Below are 20,763 nucleotides of genomic sequence, written 5' to 3'. Positions count from 1 at the left end.
GAGGGTCTGGGATTTGATAGTGCGAAAAGGAAGAGAATTAAAAATTATGGTTGCATATGAACTACGAGAAATGAATAAAAGAGGAAGCGGTTGTAGAATTTTGCACAAAGCATTATTTAATCATAGCTAACACTTGGTTTAAGAATCACGAAAGAAAGTTTTATATGTGGAAGAGACCTGGAAACATCGGAAGGTTTCAGATTGATTATATAATGTTAAGACAGAGATTTTAAATTGTTAGACATTTCTAGGGACAGATGTGGACTCTGATCACAGTCACCCACAGTTGACTGGTTATGAACTGTAGATTAAAACAGATGAAATTGCTAAAAGGTAGAACATTAAGGAGGTGGGACCTGGATAGGTTGTTGAGAGTTTTGGACAGAGCATTAGGTAACAATTGACTAGAACAGGGGAAAGGGATACAATAAAAGACACACAAATAACTTTGAAGTAAAAAGACAAGGCCTAACAGAAATCCATGAATAACACTGAATTTAACTGATGAAAGGAGAAAATATAAAAATGCAGAAAATAAAGCAGACAAACATCTAAAAAAAATGAGATTGGCAGGAAATGGCAAAGCAGAAATGGCTAGAGGACAAATGTAAGGATTTAGAAGCATATTTTGCTTGGGGGAAGATAGATACCACCTACAGGAAAATGAAAGAGGCCAATGGTGAAAAGAGTAGTAGATGTATGAATATCAAGAGCTCAGATGAAAAACCAATCCTAAGCAAAGAAGGGAAAACTGCAAGGTGGTAGGAGTATATAAAATGTTTATACAAGAAAGAGGAACCTGAAGGCAATATTATAGAAGTGGAAGAGGACATAGATGAAGATGAGATGGGAGAATAATTTGACAGAGCAATAAGTTGAAACAAGGCTCCAGTAGTAGACCCCATTTTATCAGAACTGCTGACAGCCTCCGGAGAGCCAGCAATGACAAAACTCTTCCATCTGGTGTGCAAGATATATGAGACAGGTGAAATACCCCCAGACTTCAAGAAGAATTTAATAATTTCAGTACCAAAGAAAGATGGTGATGACAGATGAGAATATTACTGAACTATTGTTTTAATAAGTCATGGTCACAGAAGATTAACACAGATGATTTATAGAAGAATGGAAAAACTGGTAGAAGCTGAGCTAGGGGGAAGATCAGTTTGAGTTCTTGAAATATGTAGGAACATGTGAGGCAATACTGACTTTACAATTTATTTTAGAAAATAGGTTGGGAATAGGCAAACCTACATTTAAAGCATTTGCAGACTTAGAAAAAGCTTTTGACAGTGTTGACTGGAATAGTCTCTTTGAAGTTCTGAAGGTAGCGGGGGTAAAATGCATGGAGTGAAAGGCTATTTACAACTTGTACAGTAACAAAAAAGATGGCGATTATTAGTCGAGGGCAGCAGTGATTGAGAAAGGTAGCAGTGATTGAAGAGGGAGTGAGTGAGGGTTGTAGCCTATCACCAGTGTTATTCAGTCTGTTCACTGAGCAAGCAGTAAAGAAACAAAAGAGAAATTAGAGCAGCAATTTAAGTTGAGGAAGGAGAAATAAAAACTTTGAGGTTTGCTGACGACAACAAAGGACTTGGAAGAGCAGTTAAAACAAGTGGATGGTGTCTTGAAAGAGGGATATAAGATGAACACCAAGAAAAGCAAAACAAGGATAATTAAATGTAATTGATTGCTGATGCTGAGGGAATTAGATTAGGAAATGAGACACATAAAGTGGTGGGTGAGTTTTGTTGTTTGGCTAGCAAAATAACTGATGATGGCCAAAGTAGAGATGATATAATATGTAAACTGCCAATGGCAAGAAAAGTGTTTCTGAAGAAAAGAAATTTATTAACGTCAGACACAAATATAAGTGTTAAGAAGTCTCTTCTGAAAGTGTTTATGTGGGTAGCCATGTATGGAAGTGAAACATGGATAATAAACAGTTTAGACAAGAAGTGAATAGAAGATTTTGAAATATGGTGCAACAGAAGACTACTGAAGAATAGGTGGGTAAATCACATAACTGATGAGGAGGTACCAAATAGAACTGGAGAGAAAAGAAATTTCTGGCACAACCTGACTAGAAGAAGAGATATCACCAATTTAGTATTGGAGGAAAGTGTGGTGGTTAAAAATTGTAGAGATAGACCAAGAGATGAATATAGTTAGCAGCTTCAGAAGCTTTTAAGTTACAGTAATTATTTGGACATGTAGAGGCTTGCACAGGATAGAGTAGCATGGAGAGCTACATCATACCAGTCTTCAGACCGAAGACTACAACAACAAAGATAAGTTTGTTTTTACCTCTTAAATGAATTTATTTTATTTTATTTTTTTATATTTTTTATTCATATCCATGAGGATCATTTCACATACGGTCTGTGGAAGGAACATTAGAATATACCTTGTTTTGTAAATATATGTTCTTGTTTTTATGGTATGTTGTACATCCTGGAGGATCTCTTCACTATGACTCTGAGCAACAAACAGTGTACCTAATCAAATCTAAACTGGACTAAATCTTTTGCTAAAATAAGTAGTAAGTACATGAGCAACATAAAATGAAGCTTCTTAAATGAGTATTTGAGATAGATTGTGCAATAATTTTGCTTCCACCATTATATTTCTCAGTTAGAGATCTTTAGAAAAACAATATTTGAAACACAAGAGAAGTGTATATTTACAAGGCACCTAAACAGATCAACTTGAAATGGCCAGGCAGGCGGAAAAAAAAGAAGATGGTTAATTTCTAGTCTCATTTTTAAATTCTGTATCAAGACAAATGTCGGAAAAGAAAGAAGAAAGGGTAAAAATACAGGGTCGATGGAACAGGAAAGGTTCTCGAAACTCTAGATGAGTCAGCACACAAGTCAAAGTTGAGCCAATTGATTCAGAAGTAACTGAGGGCTAAATATCAAGATTAAAATTCAGAGTATTTCTTTTAACAAACTGTTTGTAACTTTAAGGATACGGTGAATATGGTTGTACAGTAAGAAACATGGGAAATAGAGAACACACTATGAACTTTATCGCAACAGAGGAAGAATTGAACTGCTTCAGAAAATTAAGTAGGTTTTGCTCACACTACATCCGGATTGTAAAGATCTCATATATAAATCTGAATCAGATCAAGAACTTCCAGTCCTAACATTCAAAGGAATCCACAGGTTAACCATTGAAGACACTCACATAAGAGGTATTCCTTTTGTTTGTGTGTAGTCCCAACATTTTTATATTCTGTAGTCAAAAATCATTATTGAAAATGAATTTGATCAATGTGGCAAGACAATGTCGTGCACGTGCAGTCAAAGGGCTATTGTGGAATGAAATATTTAGTGACAAACAGGTCATGTGCATATGAAATAGTGGTGGAGAATGATATGGCATGCATAATACAAAACTAAACTCTGCCTCCTGGCCATCAACCGACTGACTGCTGTGTCATCTTCAACAGGATGATATTTGGTGTCGGTAAGGTATATGCCTGTGTGGCCACTCAAAACACTGTTTTATATGCCCATTTGGTACTAATTGAACTTATATTCTAAATTATGAGTATTTTGTACTGAAGGGAGTGAGACAGGGTTGTAGCCTCTCCCCGATGTTATTCAATCTGTATATTGAGCAAGCAGTAAAGGAAACAAAAGAAAAGTTCGGAGTAGGCATTAAAATCCATGGAGAAGAAATAAAAACTTTGAGGTTCGTCGATGACATTGTAATTCTGTTAGAGACAGCAAAGGACTTGGAAGAACAGTTGAACGGAATGGACCGTGTCTTGAAAGGAGGATATAGGATGAACATCAACAAAAGCAAAATGAGGATAATGGAATGTAGCCGAATTAAGTTTGATGATGCTGAGGGAATTAGATTAGGAAATGAGACACTTACGGTAGTAAAGGAGTTTTGCTATTTGGGGAGCAAAATAATTGATGATGGTCGAAGTAGAGAGGATATAAAATGTAGACTGGCAATGACAAGGAAAGCATTTCTGAAGAAGAGAAATTTGTTAACATCAAGTATAGATTTAAGTGTCAGGAAGTTGTTTCTGAAGGTATTTGTATTGAGTGTAGTCATATATGGAAGTGAAACATGGACAATAAATAGTTTGGACAAGAAGAGAATAGAAGCTTTCGAAATGTGGTGCTACAGAAGAATGCTGAAGATTAGATAGGTAGATCACATAACCAATGAGGAGGTATTGAATAGAATTGGGGAGAAGAGGAGTTTGTGGCACAACTTGACTAGAAGAAGGGACCGGTTGGTAGGACATGTTCTGAGACATCGAGGGATCACCAATTTGGTATTGGAGGGCAGTGTGGAGGGTAAAAATCGTAGAGGGAGACCAAGAGATGAATACAGTAAGCAGATTCAGTAGGATGTAGGTTGCAGTAAGTACTGGGAGATGAAGAAGCTTGCACAGGATAGAGTAGCATGGAGAGCTGCATCAAAGCAGTCTCAGGACTGAAGACCATAACAACAACAATTACCAACAAGTTCAAACAATGGAAAGTCTAGAATGGTACAACGACAATGAAAGGATAGATTGCTACTAATTCATCACGTGCAGGAGACATTGAGTTACAGACAGGCACAATGAAAAATAATGGTAGAAATGTTCAGCTTCGGACTATGTTCTTCATCAGAAGTAAAACACACACACACACACACACACACACACACACACACACACACACACACACACGGCCACTGTCATTTAGGCTTTAAAGCCCATCCCACCTTCAATTGCATCTGAGATAAACAGGCTCATCCCAACTTTAGCTGCATCTGAGACCAACAGCAGTCTAGCAGGGGTAGGTAGTGGGGTGTGGAAGGGGCATGGGATGAGGATGGGGAGGGTAGCGGGATATGGGTGGCGGAAGATGCTGCTGCTGCCTGTGGGGGCATGTAGGGTCATGGTGAGAACAGGATAGGGCTGCTAGGAGCAGCATTGGGAGGTTGTCCTGCAGGAGGATCAGGAGGAAGTGGGGGGGGGGGGGGGGGGAGAATGAGAAAGAAGAGAGGTAGAGAAGAGGGAAGAACTATGTATGTGCGCTGGCAGCATAGAATGCATGTATTGTACTGAAATGGGAGCAGAGAAGAAGATAGGAAGGTGGAAAAGAGGGATTAGTGAAGATTGAGACCAGGGTTAGAGGAATGGAGGGTATGTTACAGAAAGAATTCTCACCACAGCTATTCACAAAAAGCTGGTGCTGGTGGAAACCTCCAAATGGTACAGGCTGTGAAGAAGTCAATAAAGTAAAGCATATCATGTTGGGCAGCACGATTTGAACTGGGTGTGTCAGCTGTCTCTTGGCCACAGTTTGGCGGTGGCTACTCTTGCAGACAGACAATTGTAAGTGCTCATTCCCACATAGGAGTTGTGTTGAGGAGGACCAGATAAAATGAATGGAGGAGAAGGTGTTGAGTTTCTAGAGGAATGTGAATAGAATGTCCTCATCCTCAATCCGGATAATGAAGGTGCCATCAGTGAATAATGTGAGAGGTTTCGTGTTCTGGGTGGTTAAAAAGGATTCTTCTAGATAGTCAATGACTAGGCTAACATAGGATGGTGCTATGAAGATATCCATTGCCTTACCGGGGATTTGTTTGCAGGTGATGCCTTCAAACAAGAAGTTCTGTGTTTTGCACAAAAACCCAGCCTGGCCCCCCACAACAGCAACCCCTTTCTTTCCAGATACAAACAAGCCTGAGACCCAGCCAACTGCCGTCTAAATGCAGTTGTCAGTCTTTCCTCTAGATCCTGTTTGTTACTAGTCTGCAGTGCCTTACAAGGCCATTATTATCGATGACTTCTTTGGTTCTTTGCATGGGAACTTATAATGTAGTATTCGTTTGTAATTGAACATTGCACACATCTAAGGATGATATGTAACTCTGTCTGGAAAAATTGAATCTATTATTTCTGTGCAGTAAGTGAAACAGGCAAAAAGGAATACAAACGTCTCAAAAATGAGATCGACAGGAAGTGCAAAATGGCTAAGCAGGGATGGCTAGAGGACAAATGTAAGGATGTAGAGGCCTATCTCACTAGGGGTAAGATAGATACCGCCTATAGGAAAATTAAAGAGACCTTTGGAGATAAGAGAACGACTTGTATGAATATCAAGAGCTCAGATGGAAACCCAGTTCTAAGCAAAGAAGGGAAAGCAGAAAGGTGGAAGGAGTATATAGAGGGTCTATACAGGGGCGACGTACTTGAGGACAATATTATGGAAATGGAAGAGGATGTAGATGAAGATGAAATGGGAGATATGATACTGCGTGAAGAGTTTGACAGAGCACTGAAAGACCTGAGTCGAAACAAGGCCCCCGGAGTAGACAATATTCCATTGGAACTACTGACGGCCGTGGGAGAGCCAGTCCTGACAAAACTCTACCATCTGGTGAGGAAGATGTATGAAACAGGCGAAATACCCTCAGACTTCAAGAAGAATATAATAATTCCAATCCCAAAGAAAGCCGGTGTTGACAGATGTGAAAATTACCGAACTATCAGCTTAATAAGTCACAGCTGCAAAATACTAACACGAATTCTTTACAGACGAATGGAAAAACTAGTAGAAGCCAACCTCGGGGAAGATCAGTTTGGATTCCGTAGAAACACTGGAACACGTGAGGCAATACTGACCTTACGACTTATCTTAGAAGAAAGATTAAGGAAAGGCAAACCTACGTTTCTAGCATTTGTAGACTTAGAGAAAGCTTTTGACAATGTTGACTGGAATACTCTCTTTCAAATTCTAAAGGTGGCAGGGGTAAAATACAGGGAGCGAAAGGCTATTTACAATTTGTACAGAAACCAGATGGCAGTTATAAGAGTCGAGGGACATGAAAGGGAAGCAGTGGTTGGGAAGGGAGTAAGACAGGGTTGTAGCCTCTCCCCGATGTTGTTCAATCTGTATATTGAGCAAGCAGTAAAGGAAACAAAAGAAAAATTCGGGGTAGGTATTAAAATTCATGGAGAAGAAATAAAAACTTTGAGGTTCGCCGATGACATTGTAATTCTGTCAGAGACAGCAAAGGACTTGGAAGAGCAGTTGAATGGAATGGACAGTGTCTTGAAAGGAGGATATAAGATGAACATCAACAAAAGCAAAACAAGGATAATGGAATGTAGTCGAATTAAGTCGGGTGATGCTGAGGGAATTAGATTAGGAAATGAGGCACTTAAAGTAGTAAAGGAGTTTTGCTATTTGGGGAGCAAAATAACTGATGATGGTCGAAGTAGAGAGGATATAAAATGTAGGCTGGCAATGGCAAGGAAAGCGTTTCTGAAGAAGAGAAATTTGTTAACATCCAGTATTGATTTAAGTGTCAGGAAGTCATTTCTGAAAGTATTCGTATGGAGTGTAGCCATGTATGGAAGTGAAACATGGACGATAAATAGTTTGGACAAGAAGAGAATAGAAGCTTTCGAAATGTGGTGCTACAGAAGAATGCTGAAGATTAGATGGGTAGATCACATAACCAATGAGGAAGTATTGAATAGGATTGGGGAGAAGAGAAGTTTGTGGCACAACTTGACCAGAAGAAGGGATCGGGTGGTAGGACATGTTCTGAGGCATCAAGGGATCACCAATTTAGTATTGGAGGGCAGCGTGGAGGGTAAAAATCGTAGAGGGAGACCAAGAGATGAATACACTAAGCAGATTCAGAAGGATGTAGGTTGCAGTAGGTACTGGGAGATGAAAAAGCTTGCACAGGATAGAGTAGCATGGAGAGCTGCATCAAACCAGTCTCAGGACTGAAGACAACAACAACAACAACAACAATATTTCTGTAAGGTGTTACTCTATTTCCCCATATTTTCTTCCTAATGGCCCGTAAGTAGTTACTTACTTCCAACTATGCCTCTCCATCCTCTCCAGTTCTGTGGTAAATGTGATCTTCTTAAATTTGAGTGAACCACACACCATCCGCCCACTGAAACACAATGGTTCTATGATATTCCCAGCTAGTAAGAATTCCACAACAATTGTACTGGATTATGGAGAGTATGTTGTAGTGGACTCCACTAACTGGCAGCATCGGATAAAAAATTTACTGCCACTATTGTATACCTGGATTTCTTGCCAAACATGGCCTTAACGTTATGAACACATGCCAAGGCTTAACCTCTGAATCCAGTGAGCTTCTCACCTGAATCGTCTGTTTCTTTTTCAGTCTACTTAAGCTTAATTATCATGGCTGGCTTCAAGGCCCCCTCTGGATGTATTCTCCTTTGGTATACCGAAACTTACAGTTCCATAAATTCATACCAGTCATATATATGGTGTTATCCTGGTCACACCAGTCTGCATCAGTACAACTCATGCACAGTCTGCCTGCTGCTGCTTAGAATATCCTTGTCTGACTCAAATTTGGCCTTGAAAACTCTAGGATCCATGTTTGAATCAGAGCAGCATTTGGCGTACAGTTTTAATCTGTCCGGTATTTTTCTTTACTGCATGCTCTCCACTTCAGAGTGAAGTATTCATTCTCAAATGTTATAGACAATTACAGAAAATTTTAACAGTTATAGCATGGTAAACTTTAATATATAGCAAGAAACTAAAGAATTCATTTTGCCAGAGTGTATTTACAGTAATTTATTTATTTATTTTTCAGAATGTGAAACAAGAATTTCCAATTGTGTTGGGTAGAGACTGTGCCGGCATTGTCATAGAAATTGGTCAGAAGGTCAATCACTTTGATATTGGTGATGAAGTATGGTTTTCTATTCCATACTGGCTCTCTGGAACTCTTGCTGAATATGTTGTTATAACAGAAAACTTAATAGCTAAAAAGCCTAAGGGAATCAGATTTGAAGTTGCAGCAAGTGTCCCATATTCAGGAATGATTGCATGGAATGCAGTTGTTTCTCAGGCTCATCTGAATTCCGTAGCTGCTAGTGGGAAAAGGTGAGTAAAATTGATGTATGTCTGCATCCATAATCTTCACGCCACCTTACCAATGTGTGGTGGAAGGAACTTTTCTGTCCACTGTCATTTCCCCCTTCTCATGTTCTGACTGCAAATGGTTTGCCACAAGAACATTGTTAAGTTTCTGTATGACTTCAAATTTGTCCAATTGCCTGTCATGGTCTTTTGTAGCAGAAAGTAATTTGTTACCCATCTGCTCTTGTAATATAATTAACTGCTGGAATTTTAACAGTAAACTTTTTTTTTTCTCTTTTATTGATCCTAACTAATAAGTTTATTGTATGTTGAATAGCATCCAAGAAGCGGTGAAATGAAAATTTTGCAAACTATTTCCTTTACTGGTGAATTACATTAATGTAGTAAATCTGTCACACATCTGCCCTTCCTGCAACAAGTTTTACATGGTCTTTCCACTTTAAATCACTCTATACATATTCCTCTATACATTAAATGTTGTCACTGTGCCCAGGGGTTAATCACCTGATTTTTGATCAAGCAATAATGGGTATTTCTGACAGTTTGTTTATAATTAGCCAATATATCACTTGCACATTTGTTACATTCTTACAGGTGCACCACAGCAGAATGTGCCATTTGTCATTTTTGTTGCTGGCATTGGCATTACCCACAAATGGGAAGAGCCATTAGTTTAAAAACTTTGTGGCTTTGCAAACTGTGTAGCTCCACTTTTGTGTCATCTTTTGATGGGAATGGAACTGAGCATGTTCAAGAACCTAGTTACTTCTGTTGACTTAATTATGACTTGTGCTGTAAAATAATTTGCACACCCTGTTTCCACAAAAACTTAGGATCCGTTAGATGCTGATCAGTGTGGCTTTATGAAAGATAAAGGCAGCAGAGAGTTCTTTTCATAGGATTTGACGACCTAAAAGTAAGTTGACGATGTAAATTGGAGCAAGTTGTTTGAAACTCTCAGCAAAAAAAGTGTAAGCTACAGGGAAATGGGTAATATATGATGTGTACAAGAACCAAGAGGGAAAAATAAGAATGGAAAACCAAGAATAAAGTCCATGGATTAGAAGTTGTATTAGACAGGGATGTGGTCTTTCACCCTACTGTTCATCTACATCTACTTCTACATTTATACTCCGCAAGCCACCCAACGGTGTGTGGCGGAGGGCACTTTACGTGCCACTGTCATTACCTCCCTTTCCTGTTCCAGTCGCGTATGGTTCGCGGGAAGAACGACTGTCTGAAAGCCTCTGTGCGCGCTCTAATCTCTCTAATTTTACATTCGTGATCTCCTCGGGAGGTATCAGTAGGGGGAAGCAATATATTCGATACCTCATCCAGAAACGCACCCTCTCGAAACCTGGCGAGCAAGCTACACCGCGATGCAGAGTGCCTCTCTTGCACAGTCTGCCACTTGAGTTTGTTAAACATCTCCGTAACGCTATCACGGTTACCAAATAACCCTGTGACGAAACGCGCCGCTCTTCTTTGGATCTTCTCTATCTCCTCCGTCAACCCGATCTGGTACGGATCCCACACTGATGAGCAATACTCAAGTATAGGTCGAACGAGTGTTTTGTAAGCCACCTCCTTTGTTGATGGACTACATTTTCTAAGGACTCTCCCAATGAATCTCAACCTGGTACCCGCCTTACCAACAATTAATTTTATATGATTGTTCCACTTCAAATCGTTCCGCATGCATACTCCCAGATATTTTACAGAAGTAACTGCTACCAGTGTTTGTTCCGCTATCATATAATCATACAATAAAGGATCCTTCTTTCTATGTATTCGCAATACATTACATTTGTCTTTGTTAAGGGTCAGTTGCCACTCCCTGCACCAAGTGCCTATCCGCTGCAGATCTTCCTGCATTTCGCTACAATTTTCTAATGCTGCAACTTCTCTGTATACTACAGCATGATCCGCGAAAAGCCGCATGGGACTTCCGACGCTATCTACTAGGTCATTTATATATATTGTGAAAAGCAATGGTCCCATAACACTCCCCTGTGGCATGCCAGAGGTTACTTTAATGTCTGTAGACATCTCTCCATTGATAACAACATGCTGTGTTCTGTTTGCTAAAAACTCTTCAATCCAGCCACACAGCTGGTCTGATATTCCGTAAGCTCTTACTTTGTTTATCAGGCGACAGTGCGGAACTGTATCGAACACCTTCTGGAAGTCAAGAAAAATAGCATCTACCTGGGAGCCTGTATCTAATATTTTCTGGGTCTCATGAACAAATAAAGCGAGTTGGGTCTCACACGATCGCTGTTTCCGGAATCCATGTTGATTCCTACATAGTAGATTCTGGGTTTCCAAAAACAACATGATACTCGAGCAAAAAACATGTTCTAAAATTCTACAACAGATCGACGTCAGAGATATAGGTCTATAGTTTTGCGCATCTGCTCGATGACCCTTCTTGAAGACTGGGACTACCTGTGCTCTTTTCCAATCATTTGGAACCTTCCGTTCCTCTAGAGACCAGCGGGACACGGCTGTTAGAAGGGGGGCAAGTTCTTTCGCGTACTCTGTGTAGAACCGAACTGGCATCCCGTCAGGTCCTGTGGACTTTCCTCTGTTGAGTGATTCCAGTTGCTTTTCTATTCCTTGGACACATATTTCGATGTCAGCCATTTTTTCGTTTGTGCGAGGATTTAGAGAAGGAACTGCAGTGCGGTCTTCCTCTGTGAAACAGCTTTGGAAAAAGGTGTTTGGTATTTCAGCTTTACGCGTGTCATCCTCTGTTTCAATGCCATCATCATCCCGGAGTGTCTGGATATGCTGTTTCGAGCCACTTACTGATTTAATGTAAGACCAGAACTTCCTAGGATTTTCTGTCAAGCCGGTACATAGAATTTTACTTTCGAATTCACTGAAGGCTTCACGCATAGCCCTCCTTACACTAACTTTGACATCGTTTAGCTTCTGTTTGTCTGAGAGGTTTTGGCTGCGTTTAAACTTAGAGTGAAGCTCTCTTTGCTTTCGCAGTAGTTTCCTAACTTTGTTGTTGTACCACGGTGGGTTTTTCCCGTCCCTCACAGTTTTACTCGGCACGTACCTGTCTAAAACGCATTTTACGATTGCCTTGAACTTTTTCCATAAACACTCAACATTGTCAGTGTCGGAACAGAAATTTTCGTTTTGATCTGTTAGGTAGTCTGAAATCTGCCTTCTATTACTCTTGCTAAACAGATAAACCTTCCTCCCTTTTTTTTATATTCCTACTAACTTCCATATTCAGGGACGCTGCAACGGCCTTATGATCACTGATTCCCTGTTCTGTACACACAGAGTCGAAAAGTTCGGGTCTGTTTGTTATCAGTAGGTCCAAGATGTTATCTCCACGAGTCGTTTCTCTGTTTAATTGCTCAAGGTAATTTTCGGCTAGTGCACTCAGTATAATGTCACTTGATGCTCTGTCCCTACCACCCGTCCTAAACATCTGAGTGTTCAGTCTGTTCATTGAAGAAGCAATTATGGAAATAAAAGTGAGATTCAGGAGAAGGGATATCAATGATAAGATTCACTTAAGATATCATTATCATCAGTGTATGAGGGGAAGAATTGCAGGAACTGTTAAATGGAATGAACAGTCTAATGATCACATGCTGTGGATTGAGTGTAAACCAAAGAAAGATGAAAGCAGTGGGTAGTAGCAGAAATGAGATTAGTGTAAACTTAATATAAAAATTGTGGACCACGAACTAGGAAAAGTTACCAATATTTAACATAAAAATTGGGGGTACCACAAATTAGGCCAAGTGAAGAAATTTTGTTACTTTGGAAGAAAAATAACACATGACACATGAAGCAAGGAAGACAAAAAGCTGACTAACAGAGGCAGAGAGGGAATTTCTGCCCAACAGAAGTGTACTACACTGTCCACTCACATTGGTGGGACTACCTGTCAAAAGTTTGAAAAACCACCTTTTGCTGTGTGGACCAAAGCGAGATATGCAGGAAGAGTGTCAGTGAGGTTCTGGAAGGTGCCAACAAGCCTATGGAGCCAAGCCGACTCTAGTGTCGTGGCCGGCTGCACTTGGTTGAGGATCCATGGCAAGAACAGGTTGAGTGACATTGCTCCACATATTCTCAATTGTGTTCAAATCCGGGTTGTTTTCTGGCCAGGGGAGTACGTTAAACTCATTCTTGTGCTCTTAGAACCACAAATGCATACTGTGAAGAGTTTGACAGATTGAATTGCCCTGCTGGAAGATGCCATCATCGTGTTGTGGAAAAACAAACTGCATGTAGGAGAGGAAGTGGTACCTTTCAGAATGATGGGAAGTCCCAGGGAGTGCAGTGAAAACATTCTGTAGACCATAATGTGCTCTCCACTTGCCTGGATGTTTGCTTTCAAACATTTCATGCTGTACAGGCCAACTGCAATCTGTTCGGTGGAGCATAAAATGTGATCCATCTGAAAAGGCCACATGTCACCACTCAGTGGATGTCCAGTTGTGGTACTGAAATGCAATGGCAGCCTTTGTCGCTGATGAACAGCAGTCGACATGGGTCCATGAACCAGGTGACAGGGACTCGCAGGTATTAACTGGGATAGGTACCAGGGAGAACATCAGACAACGCCCAAAGACCAATACCTTGAATATGTGGAAATTGTGGGGAGTGCAGGCAGGCATTGATGTGACTTTGAAATTTTCCCGGCATATTTCTTCTTCCAGTAATTTTCGGGTTTGCAGCCATATTTCGTCAACATTCTGCCATGATATTTTGGCCCAGAGATGTGTGGCCATCCTCAGGTGAGTAGACGAAGTACTGAAGAGACCTGATGCAGTCATTGTACTTATAGCGAATTCCGTGCATGCAAATCATACTGGCGGTTTATGGTCATGCATTAGGAGGAACATGCGCAAGCCAGCCAAGTTGTTTGTGCTGCCCTCAGTGGTGAAGTAAGAACAGTCTAGTCACTAAGTATTGACTGAGCATGTTGATTCTGCTGTGACTGCATAATTTTAATAATTGGATTCCAATTTTTATCCAGCTGAAAGCTGTTATCATGATTCATTAAGTTGTCAGCAAGACGCATTTCCATGGATTCTTTAATTACGGAATCCCAGAAGCGGGAAACTGCTGCTAAAATTTTGGTGTTGTTGTATTCCATTGAATGTCCCATGGAAATGCAATGTTCTGCTACTCCTGATTTTAAGGTCTGCCACAGACGATTGCGTCTTTCGTGTTGTACACAGCGTTCCTGCACCGTTCGTGTTGTCTGACCTATATATGCCGAGCGACACTCACAGGGAATTTTACAAACCTCCACCTTCCTGAATTGTAAATTGTCTTTAATGGATCCATCTAAGGCCCTGCTCTTTGCTGGTGAATGGAAGATGACACTATTATTATTCCTAAGCAATCTGCCTATTTTAGAAGATATGTTCTCCGCATATAGAAGGAATGCAGTTGATTTATAGTCGTCATCAGTCTCCTCAGAGCATTGCTTGTTGTTGTTATAATTGTGCATGGCCTTCTGTATTTTACGCGAAGTATAGCCATTCTCTATCCTCTTTAAAAACCGTCTCCAGATGCACAAATTCTTCATGAAGGCTATCAGCATCCAATATTACATGTGCCGGATGAATTAAAGTACTGAGAACCCCGGCGATTTGTGCGAGGTGATGGCAGCTGGACACCTGAATATATAGATGTGAATGAGCGAGTTTTCTGTACACCTAATGTCCCAAAGACCCATCATTCTTACAATGCACCAACACGTCTAAAAAGGGTAAAGTCCCATCTTTCAAATCTCCATAGTAAACTTGATGTTCTCATGTAAAGAGTTTAAGGGGAGCTGGAACGACCAATCTCCTCCATGTTAATTTTAGCAAATAGAAGGAACATTTTTTCTAAAACCATTAAACATATTGCTCTGAAATTTGGACTACATGTTCAGTGAATATTTCTCTACAAAGTCATATGGAAATGTTAAAAAATATTTATTGGTTTTTGTTTCACAATTTTTAAACATGCTTATTTTTTTATCTAAAATTTTGCACTTTTTTGTGTATAACTCTTGAATTATACATTTTTTTTTTACAATTTGTTATAAAAATGAAGGAAAAGAAGTAAACAATATTGTGTGTAAATTTCATTGATATACTGTTAACAGTTTTTGAGAAAATGTCCCTAAAAGATGAAAATTTTAACGTTACAGGAAATGGCTTCCAAAGTTTTTTAATACATTCCTGCCTCATATGATGGATTATCAGCATCCTCTTCTTTTTCCAGTGTTAGTTTCCTTTTCACTGGCCGTTCCTTCCCTTTTGCTGCATGTTGTAGGCTTTTGTCTCTTCTTCCTGCACCTCTTAGTCCTTCGTCATCAATTAGGCACATTGTGGAAATGGTGTTGTGTCTTGATTGGAAACCTAAACGTTTCAGCACATCACATTTGATAATGTTTCCTTCATTGTATGTTGCTACTGCATCATACACTCCAAAATACAATGTTTTTATCTGTACAAACACTCTTTTGGGAATCCTAATCCAAATTAAATGGATTTTGTGTTTTCCCATGTAAACACTTTTCCAATAAACTTGGCTGTGATAAATCTCTGAATGTGGGCTTAATTACATCAGTTACAGCATTTGGCAAACTGTTTTTATGGTCATATTCCTTTCCTGATTGGTAATTACACCATGAGTTATCACCTGTGAGGCACAGTGCATGTTGTGGGTGCTCATTTGTTGATGCAGTATGAAAAAATAATGCCCATACTGCTCTCCTCATTTGCTCAATGCTGCTTGTATTTTGCCTAATTGCACACCCATAATACCTCTGCAATCTATCAATTGCTTCATCTGTCAATCTTCCTCCAAGGGTCTTACCATCACTAAGCTTCTGGGATCCAAGTGTCTGCTTTAGTTTGTGCAAGCAAGCCCCCATGTGCTTCTGCACATGTCCAGTGCACTCCTGGTTTTTAATGTGAATTTCATTGCCATAAGGTTTGAGTTCCTCTACAACTTTATATCCCTTAGAATCACCATCTCCTAGATAGTTAGTGTACCGTACATTATACCACTCTGTGATCTGAAAAAAATTGCTTTCACTCCCTCTACTTCCATCGCTCCACTCGTGCCATGAAAATTTGCTTCGCAACTTTCACTATGTTCGTCCTTGGTATTGCCCTTACACCTAAAATGTTTTGAGAGAATAGCAACATCAATTACTTTGCAACTGTCTTCACTGGTAGCTGTCACAACTCTACTTAGAAATTTATGACCTCTACGTTGCCATGATCCATCTAAAGCAGCAGTCAGATCTCTACAATTCCCATTATCTGTCATAGCTTCTTCAACTGCTTTCTTCATTGTTGCTTGAGCAATATCTTGAGCAGAAGATCCCACCAATTCATTATAAAATCCAAACTTGGTTGGTGGTATTGGCAAGTTCATAATTCCACATAACATTGTCCCTGCAGCACTGCCCTTGCCAATGCAATGCAAGCCATACACTAGCCTAACATTTATATCACACATCTTTTTTCCACTATTACCACTATGAGGAATACTGTTAGAATTAGAAAATGAAACTTGTGCAGCACATTTGTTACACTTCAATAACATTTTACATGTCACACCAATGTGTGAAGTTATTTTCAGTTCCAGTCCTCTTTCTTTGCAAACTTGGCATAATACGTTATGTTTCAAAATATTAGATATTAGAGAGCAAGAAAATGTTAATTATTTCATTCACATCATTACTGTCACTTTCATAGTTTTCAAATTTTTCTTTGCTGTCACAAAGTTTCTTGCTGGAAGAAATTAATTTGGAGTAGTCGGTGAAGCAGTCTGAGCAGCATCTCCCTTCAAAACAACAAAAGATTCCTTCTTCCACACGTTGTGCCTTTTCTTAAACACTTGATTGCTGAAACGGGGCATATTGATATCCACAAACCAAATTCGTAAAACAAGTACAAGCAAAATTCGTCAAATACACAAAATTGAACAACTAAACAACACAAAGCAAACTCCACAAGTCAACACACACGGTACAGCATTTATGTTTACCGATATGGACAGTCAGGTGCCACAGAGATAAAGCCATGCAATGTTAGAAAACAAAACACTGTCTAATTCCGCAAAGATACCCCGCTTGCAGCAAGCGAGCGAGCAGTGCTGTCAGAGATGACACACCAAGTCGCTACAACAGCTACGCAGTGCGTCAACTTTGCAGCGATAAAAAAATACACTTAGAATTCACTTAGAAGGCTGAAACTTGATTTGTTTTATTCAGAAAACTCCAAATAATTTTATAATGAAAAAAACCAAAAAAAACATTAATTTTGTCATTTTCATCGTTCCGGCTCCCCTTAAATGACTAAAGAATTTTTCCAGTTCTTGTCTATCATGAGGCCATACAATGAAAGTATCATCTACGTAACGCGAAAAAACAGTACGCTTCAAGAGGGCAGACTCAAGAGCTTTCTCCTCAAAGTCTTCCATTTCAGCAAGGTACGACACGATTCCTGTCAAATTTCATCTACAGAATCTGCGGAAAGAGGTCTAATAGCCTTCTCAATAGAACTGATGAAATCCATTAAAGGAGGTGAAGAACGTGTAGGAGCAAAGTTTCAACCTTTCACAAGCACTGACATCATCACATCGTCAAATGATTTCTCTGTGAGATTCACAACAGATCGTCCAGAAGGGGCTTCTTTCGGTTTACATGTTGCGAGACGATTAGACGTAGTACTTTGTCTATTTGTACTATACCCGTAGGCCCAGTCCTCCTTGGCCCAAGTACACCATCAATCTAATCCCAACTAGGGGAGGAGCATCTTGCTGCAATCTTCAGATGTAAATAAAATAAATCCTTGGAAATCACCTCTAACTCTCGACGTGTAAAATGGATTTGTTCTCTAACCAAGGCCATACTTGCCCTGTACTTAATCTTATTTGCAGCAACACTATTAATAAAGTGAACAGCTCTAGGAAACATTGGAATCAAATTTTTGTCGCCACATTTCAATAAGAAATTAAATGAGCACAGTAACCTGGCTCTTTCCTCATGTAATTTATACAGTCTATGGATAAGCTGAACCATTTTCTCCCTGTAGAGGTATTTGATGTGACTTCTGAAATTTTCCTGGCGTATTTGTTCTTCCAGTAATTTATATGTTTGCAACTGGATATCGTCAACATTCTGCCCCGATTTTTCGGCCCAGAGATGTCCGTCCATCCTCAGATGAGTAGACAAAGTACTGAAGAGACCTGATGCAGTCATGGTACTTATAGCGAATTCCGTGCATGTGAATCATATTGGTGGTTTATGGTGCATGTGTTTGGAGGACATGCGCGAGCCAGCCAAGTTGTGTGTGCTGCCCTCAATGGTGAAGTAAGAAGAGTCTAGTCGCTGAGTATCAGCTGAGCATGTCGATTCCGCACTGCACAGAATGGCATGCTGTCTCTGTTGGTTGGGTGTCCATAGATAGTGAATATTTCCATTGATTTAGGAGGACATACAGTTAAATCCTTCAGTGCCATATTTTGACACAAGAACATCAGTTTTCAGTGAAGGCTTGTGTTAATTCAAATGTAATAGAAGATGTACATATCATGACTCTGGGTTTAAAATCACTAATGCATATAATGTTCCGTTAGATGAGAACATGGAGTGGCAAGTAACATGAACTGGGAAGAGGAGCAAATTTGAGGAAAAAATGAGGGGATTATAAAGATGCCAAGGCATGTTGAGACACTCATCTTCTCTGCAGTCAACTTCCAATAAAATCTTTTGTGGTCATACAGCAGGCAGTATGTTGTGGTGAAGGAATCAGTAACCTAGCAAACTGATTTACTAACAAAGTTTACATGCTTATTACAGTGTTTTAAAAATGTTGTTCTACTATTTTTATTACTTCTTTGGGTCATAAGTTCAAATGTAATTATCCCCTCCCCCACAACAGAGATAGCAGTAAAGGATGATCTTGAAATAATGTAGACAACACAAATATTTTAAATACTCATCATATATTTGGAGTGAATTCAGATACAATTGCAGGCACATTTTTGACTTACATCTGCTCAAAATGAATGCTGTTAGAACAAAAGTGAGCTCTAAAACTCTCATTTCATGACAAGTGAAACTGAGATGGCAGCCTCTTCTTAAGTGGGCATCTGATGAATAACAAAAGAGAAAGTAAAGAAAAATAATAAGTAACAACACTACATTACAATTAGAGCCCAGATTTTTATGTAATATCATCATGCAAAATATGACATGTTTATGTAATGAAAATGAGTAAAATATGTATGAAAATATGTGATTATATGAAAATATGTTATTAAATATATAATATAAAACAATAGTTTCATCTGAAATCAACTTCTGAACCACATAGCCTATTATATTAGTATTATAACCTTTAATCACCAATAATTGCACGGATATTCAAACACACTCACTTAGAAGCAATAGCTCGTTACATGAGATAACAACTCAGTATCTCTTATTTGACTCCCGTGCCGTGACATGAGGCCGGCGCCGTTCGTAGCTAGGTGGCGCTCCCGTGCTCAGCTGAGTTGCAGAGCGCCTCTGTTGCCGTTTGCACGTACTGTCGTGGCGGCACTGCTAAATGTCGTGGCACTGTCACAACACTTTTCCCCCCTTGAAAAAAAAAAAACCACTCACTTCCTTGGAGACATGGACAGTGCGGAGACATCCATGGCCTCTTGTGAGGCCCTGAGAAGATCCCGCGGAGAGACACGAGAGTATGGTCGAAAATGTCCAGGACGGAAGTTCGTGCGTGGAACATGCCTCCTGGACGAGATGATGGGTGAAAACTCTGGAGCAGCATCCATAGGTGTCGTGGACCTGGGGGTGTGCTCCAGTGAGATGGGTCCCGGAGAAGGCGGCGTCGCGACTGGGGCCGGTTCCGGCGTACTCGGAAGCGGTAGCGACGTCGGCTGCATCAACACGTACGGTAGATCGGCAGCAGCGACAGGACTGGCTTCTCGGGCTGGTGGAGGCGAAGGAAGGGGCGGTGGCACCAGCATGGTCACCACTCGTGGGCACATCTGGTCGTAATGGCGAACAACCATGTCGTCGTCCGTATGTATTTCACAAAACCAGCGGCTGCGAAGATCCTTGACCACCCCTGGAATCCATTTAGGGCGAGATCCATACCCTCGTGCCCACACGTCGGCGCCCACCGAATATTTTCCCGCACTAGGGGACACAGCACAAGGCCTGACAGGGTGAAGCAGGTGCAGTAGAGTGCGCGGTTGGCGGCCATGCAAGAGTTCAGCAGGGCTGCGATCACCCAGAGGCGTGAAGCGATAAGAACTCAGAAATTGCAGCAGAGCGTAAACTGTGGAAAAATCACTAAGGAATTTTTTCATCTGGCTTTTGAAAGTGCGGACAAGGCGCTCGACCTCCCCATTCGATTGCGGATGGAAGGGCGGTGCTGTAACATGATGAATCCCTTGTCCAGTACAAAAATCACGGAAGGCCTGCGAAGAGAACTGAGGGCCATTGTCCGTAATGATCGTGGATGGAAGACCTTCTAGCGCAAAGATTTTGGACAAAGCCAGTGTCGTCACTGCAGTGGTGGGCGACAGACATTGAACAACAAACGGAAACTTTGAGAAGGCATCAATCAACAGTAGCCAATAAGTACCGAGGAAGTGGCCGGCAAAGTCAGCGTGCACCCGTTCCCATGGCTGCGCCGGATCAGACCACGGAGAGGGCATTGTACGAGGTGCAGCCAGTTGTTGAGCACACTGACCACACGCAGCAACCATGTGGGCGATGTCCAAATCAATACCGGGCCAATAAACGTGCCTGCGGGCCAGGGACTTAGTCCGAGAAAGA

At 40.5% G+C, this 20,763-nt stretch overlaps 1 protein-coding gene across 4 annotated transcripts in view; it reads left to right on the top strand.

The window, feature by feature from the left end:
- The window catches only part of LOC124803122 (reticulon-4-interacting protein 1 homolog, mitochondrial-like), a 170,332-nt gene that overhangs the window by 30,564 nt on the left and 119,005 nt on the right, over window positions 1-20,763 (top strand). For all 4 annotated transcript variants that reach the window (XM_047264294.1, XM_047264297.1, XM_047264295.1 and 1 more), the window contains exon 5: window positions 8,632-8,924. In XM_047264294.1, coding sequence (XP_047120250.1) covers window positions 8,632-8,924 — 293 coding nt within the window. The remainder of the gene's footprint in view (window positions 1-8,631; window positions 8,925-20,763) is intronic.

The sequence above is a fragment of the Schistocerca piceifrons genome, chromosome 6 (assembly GCF_021461385.2).
Source record: "Schistocerca piceifrons isolate TAMUIC-IGC-003096 chromosome 6, iqSchPice1.1, whole genome shotgun sequence".
NCBI classification, from domain to species: Eukaryota; Metazoa; Arthropoda; class Insecta; order Orthoptera; family Acrididae; genus Schistocerca; species Schistocerca piceifrons.
The sequence above is the reverse complement of the archived record's forward strand: the minus strand, read 5'-3'. Positions and strand labels throughout refer to the sequence as shown.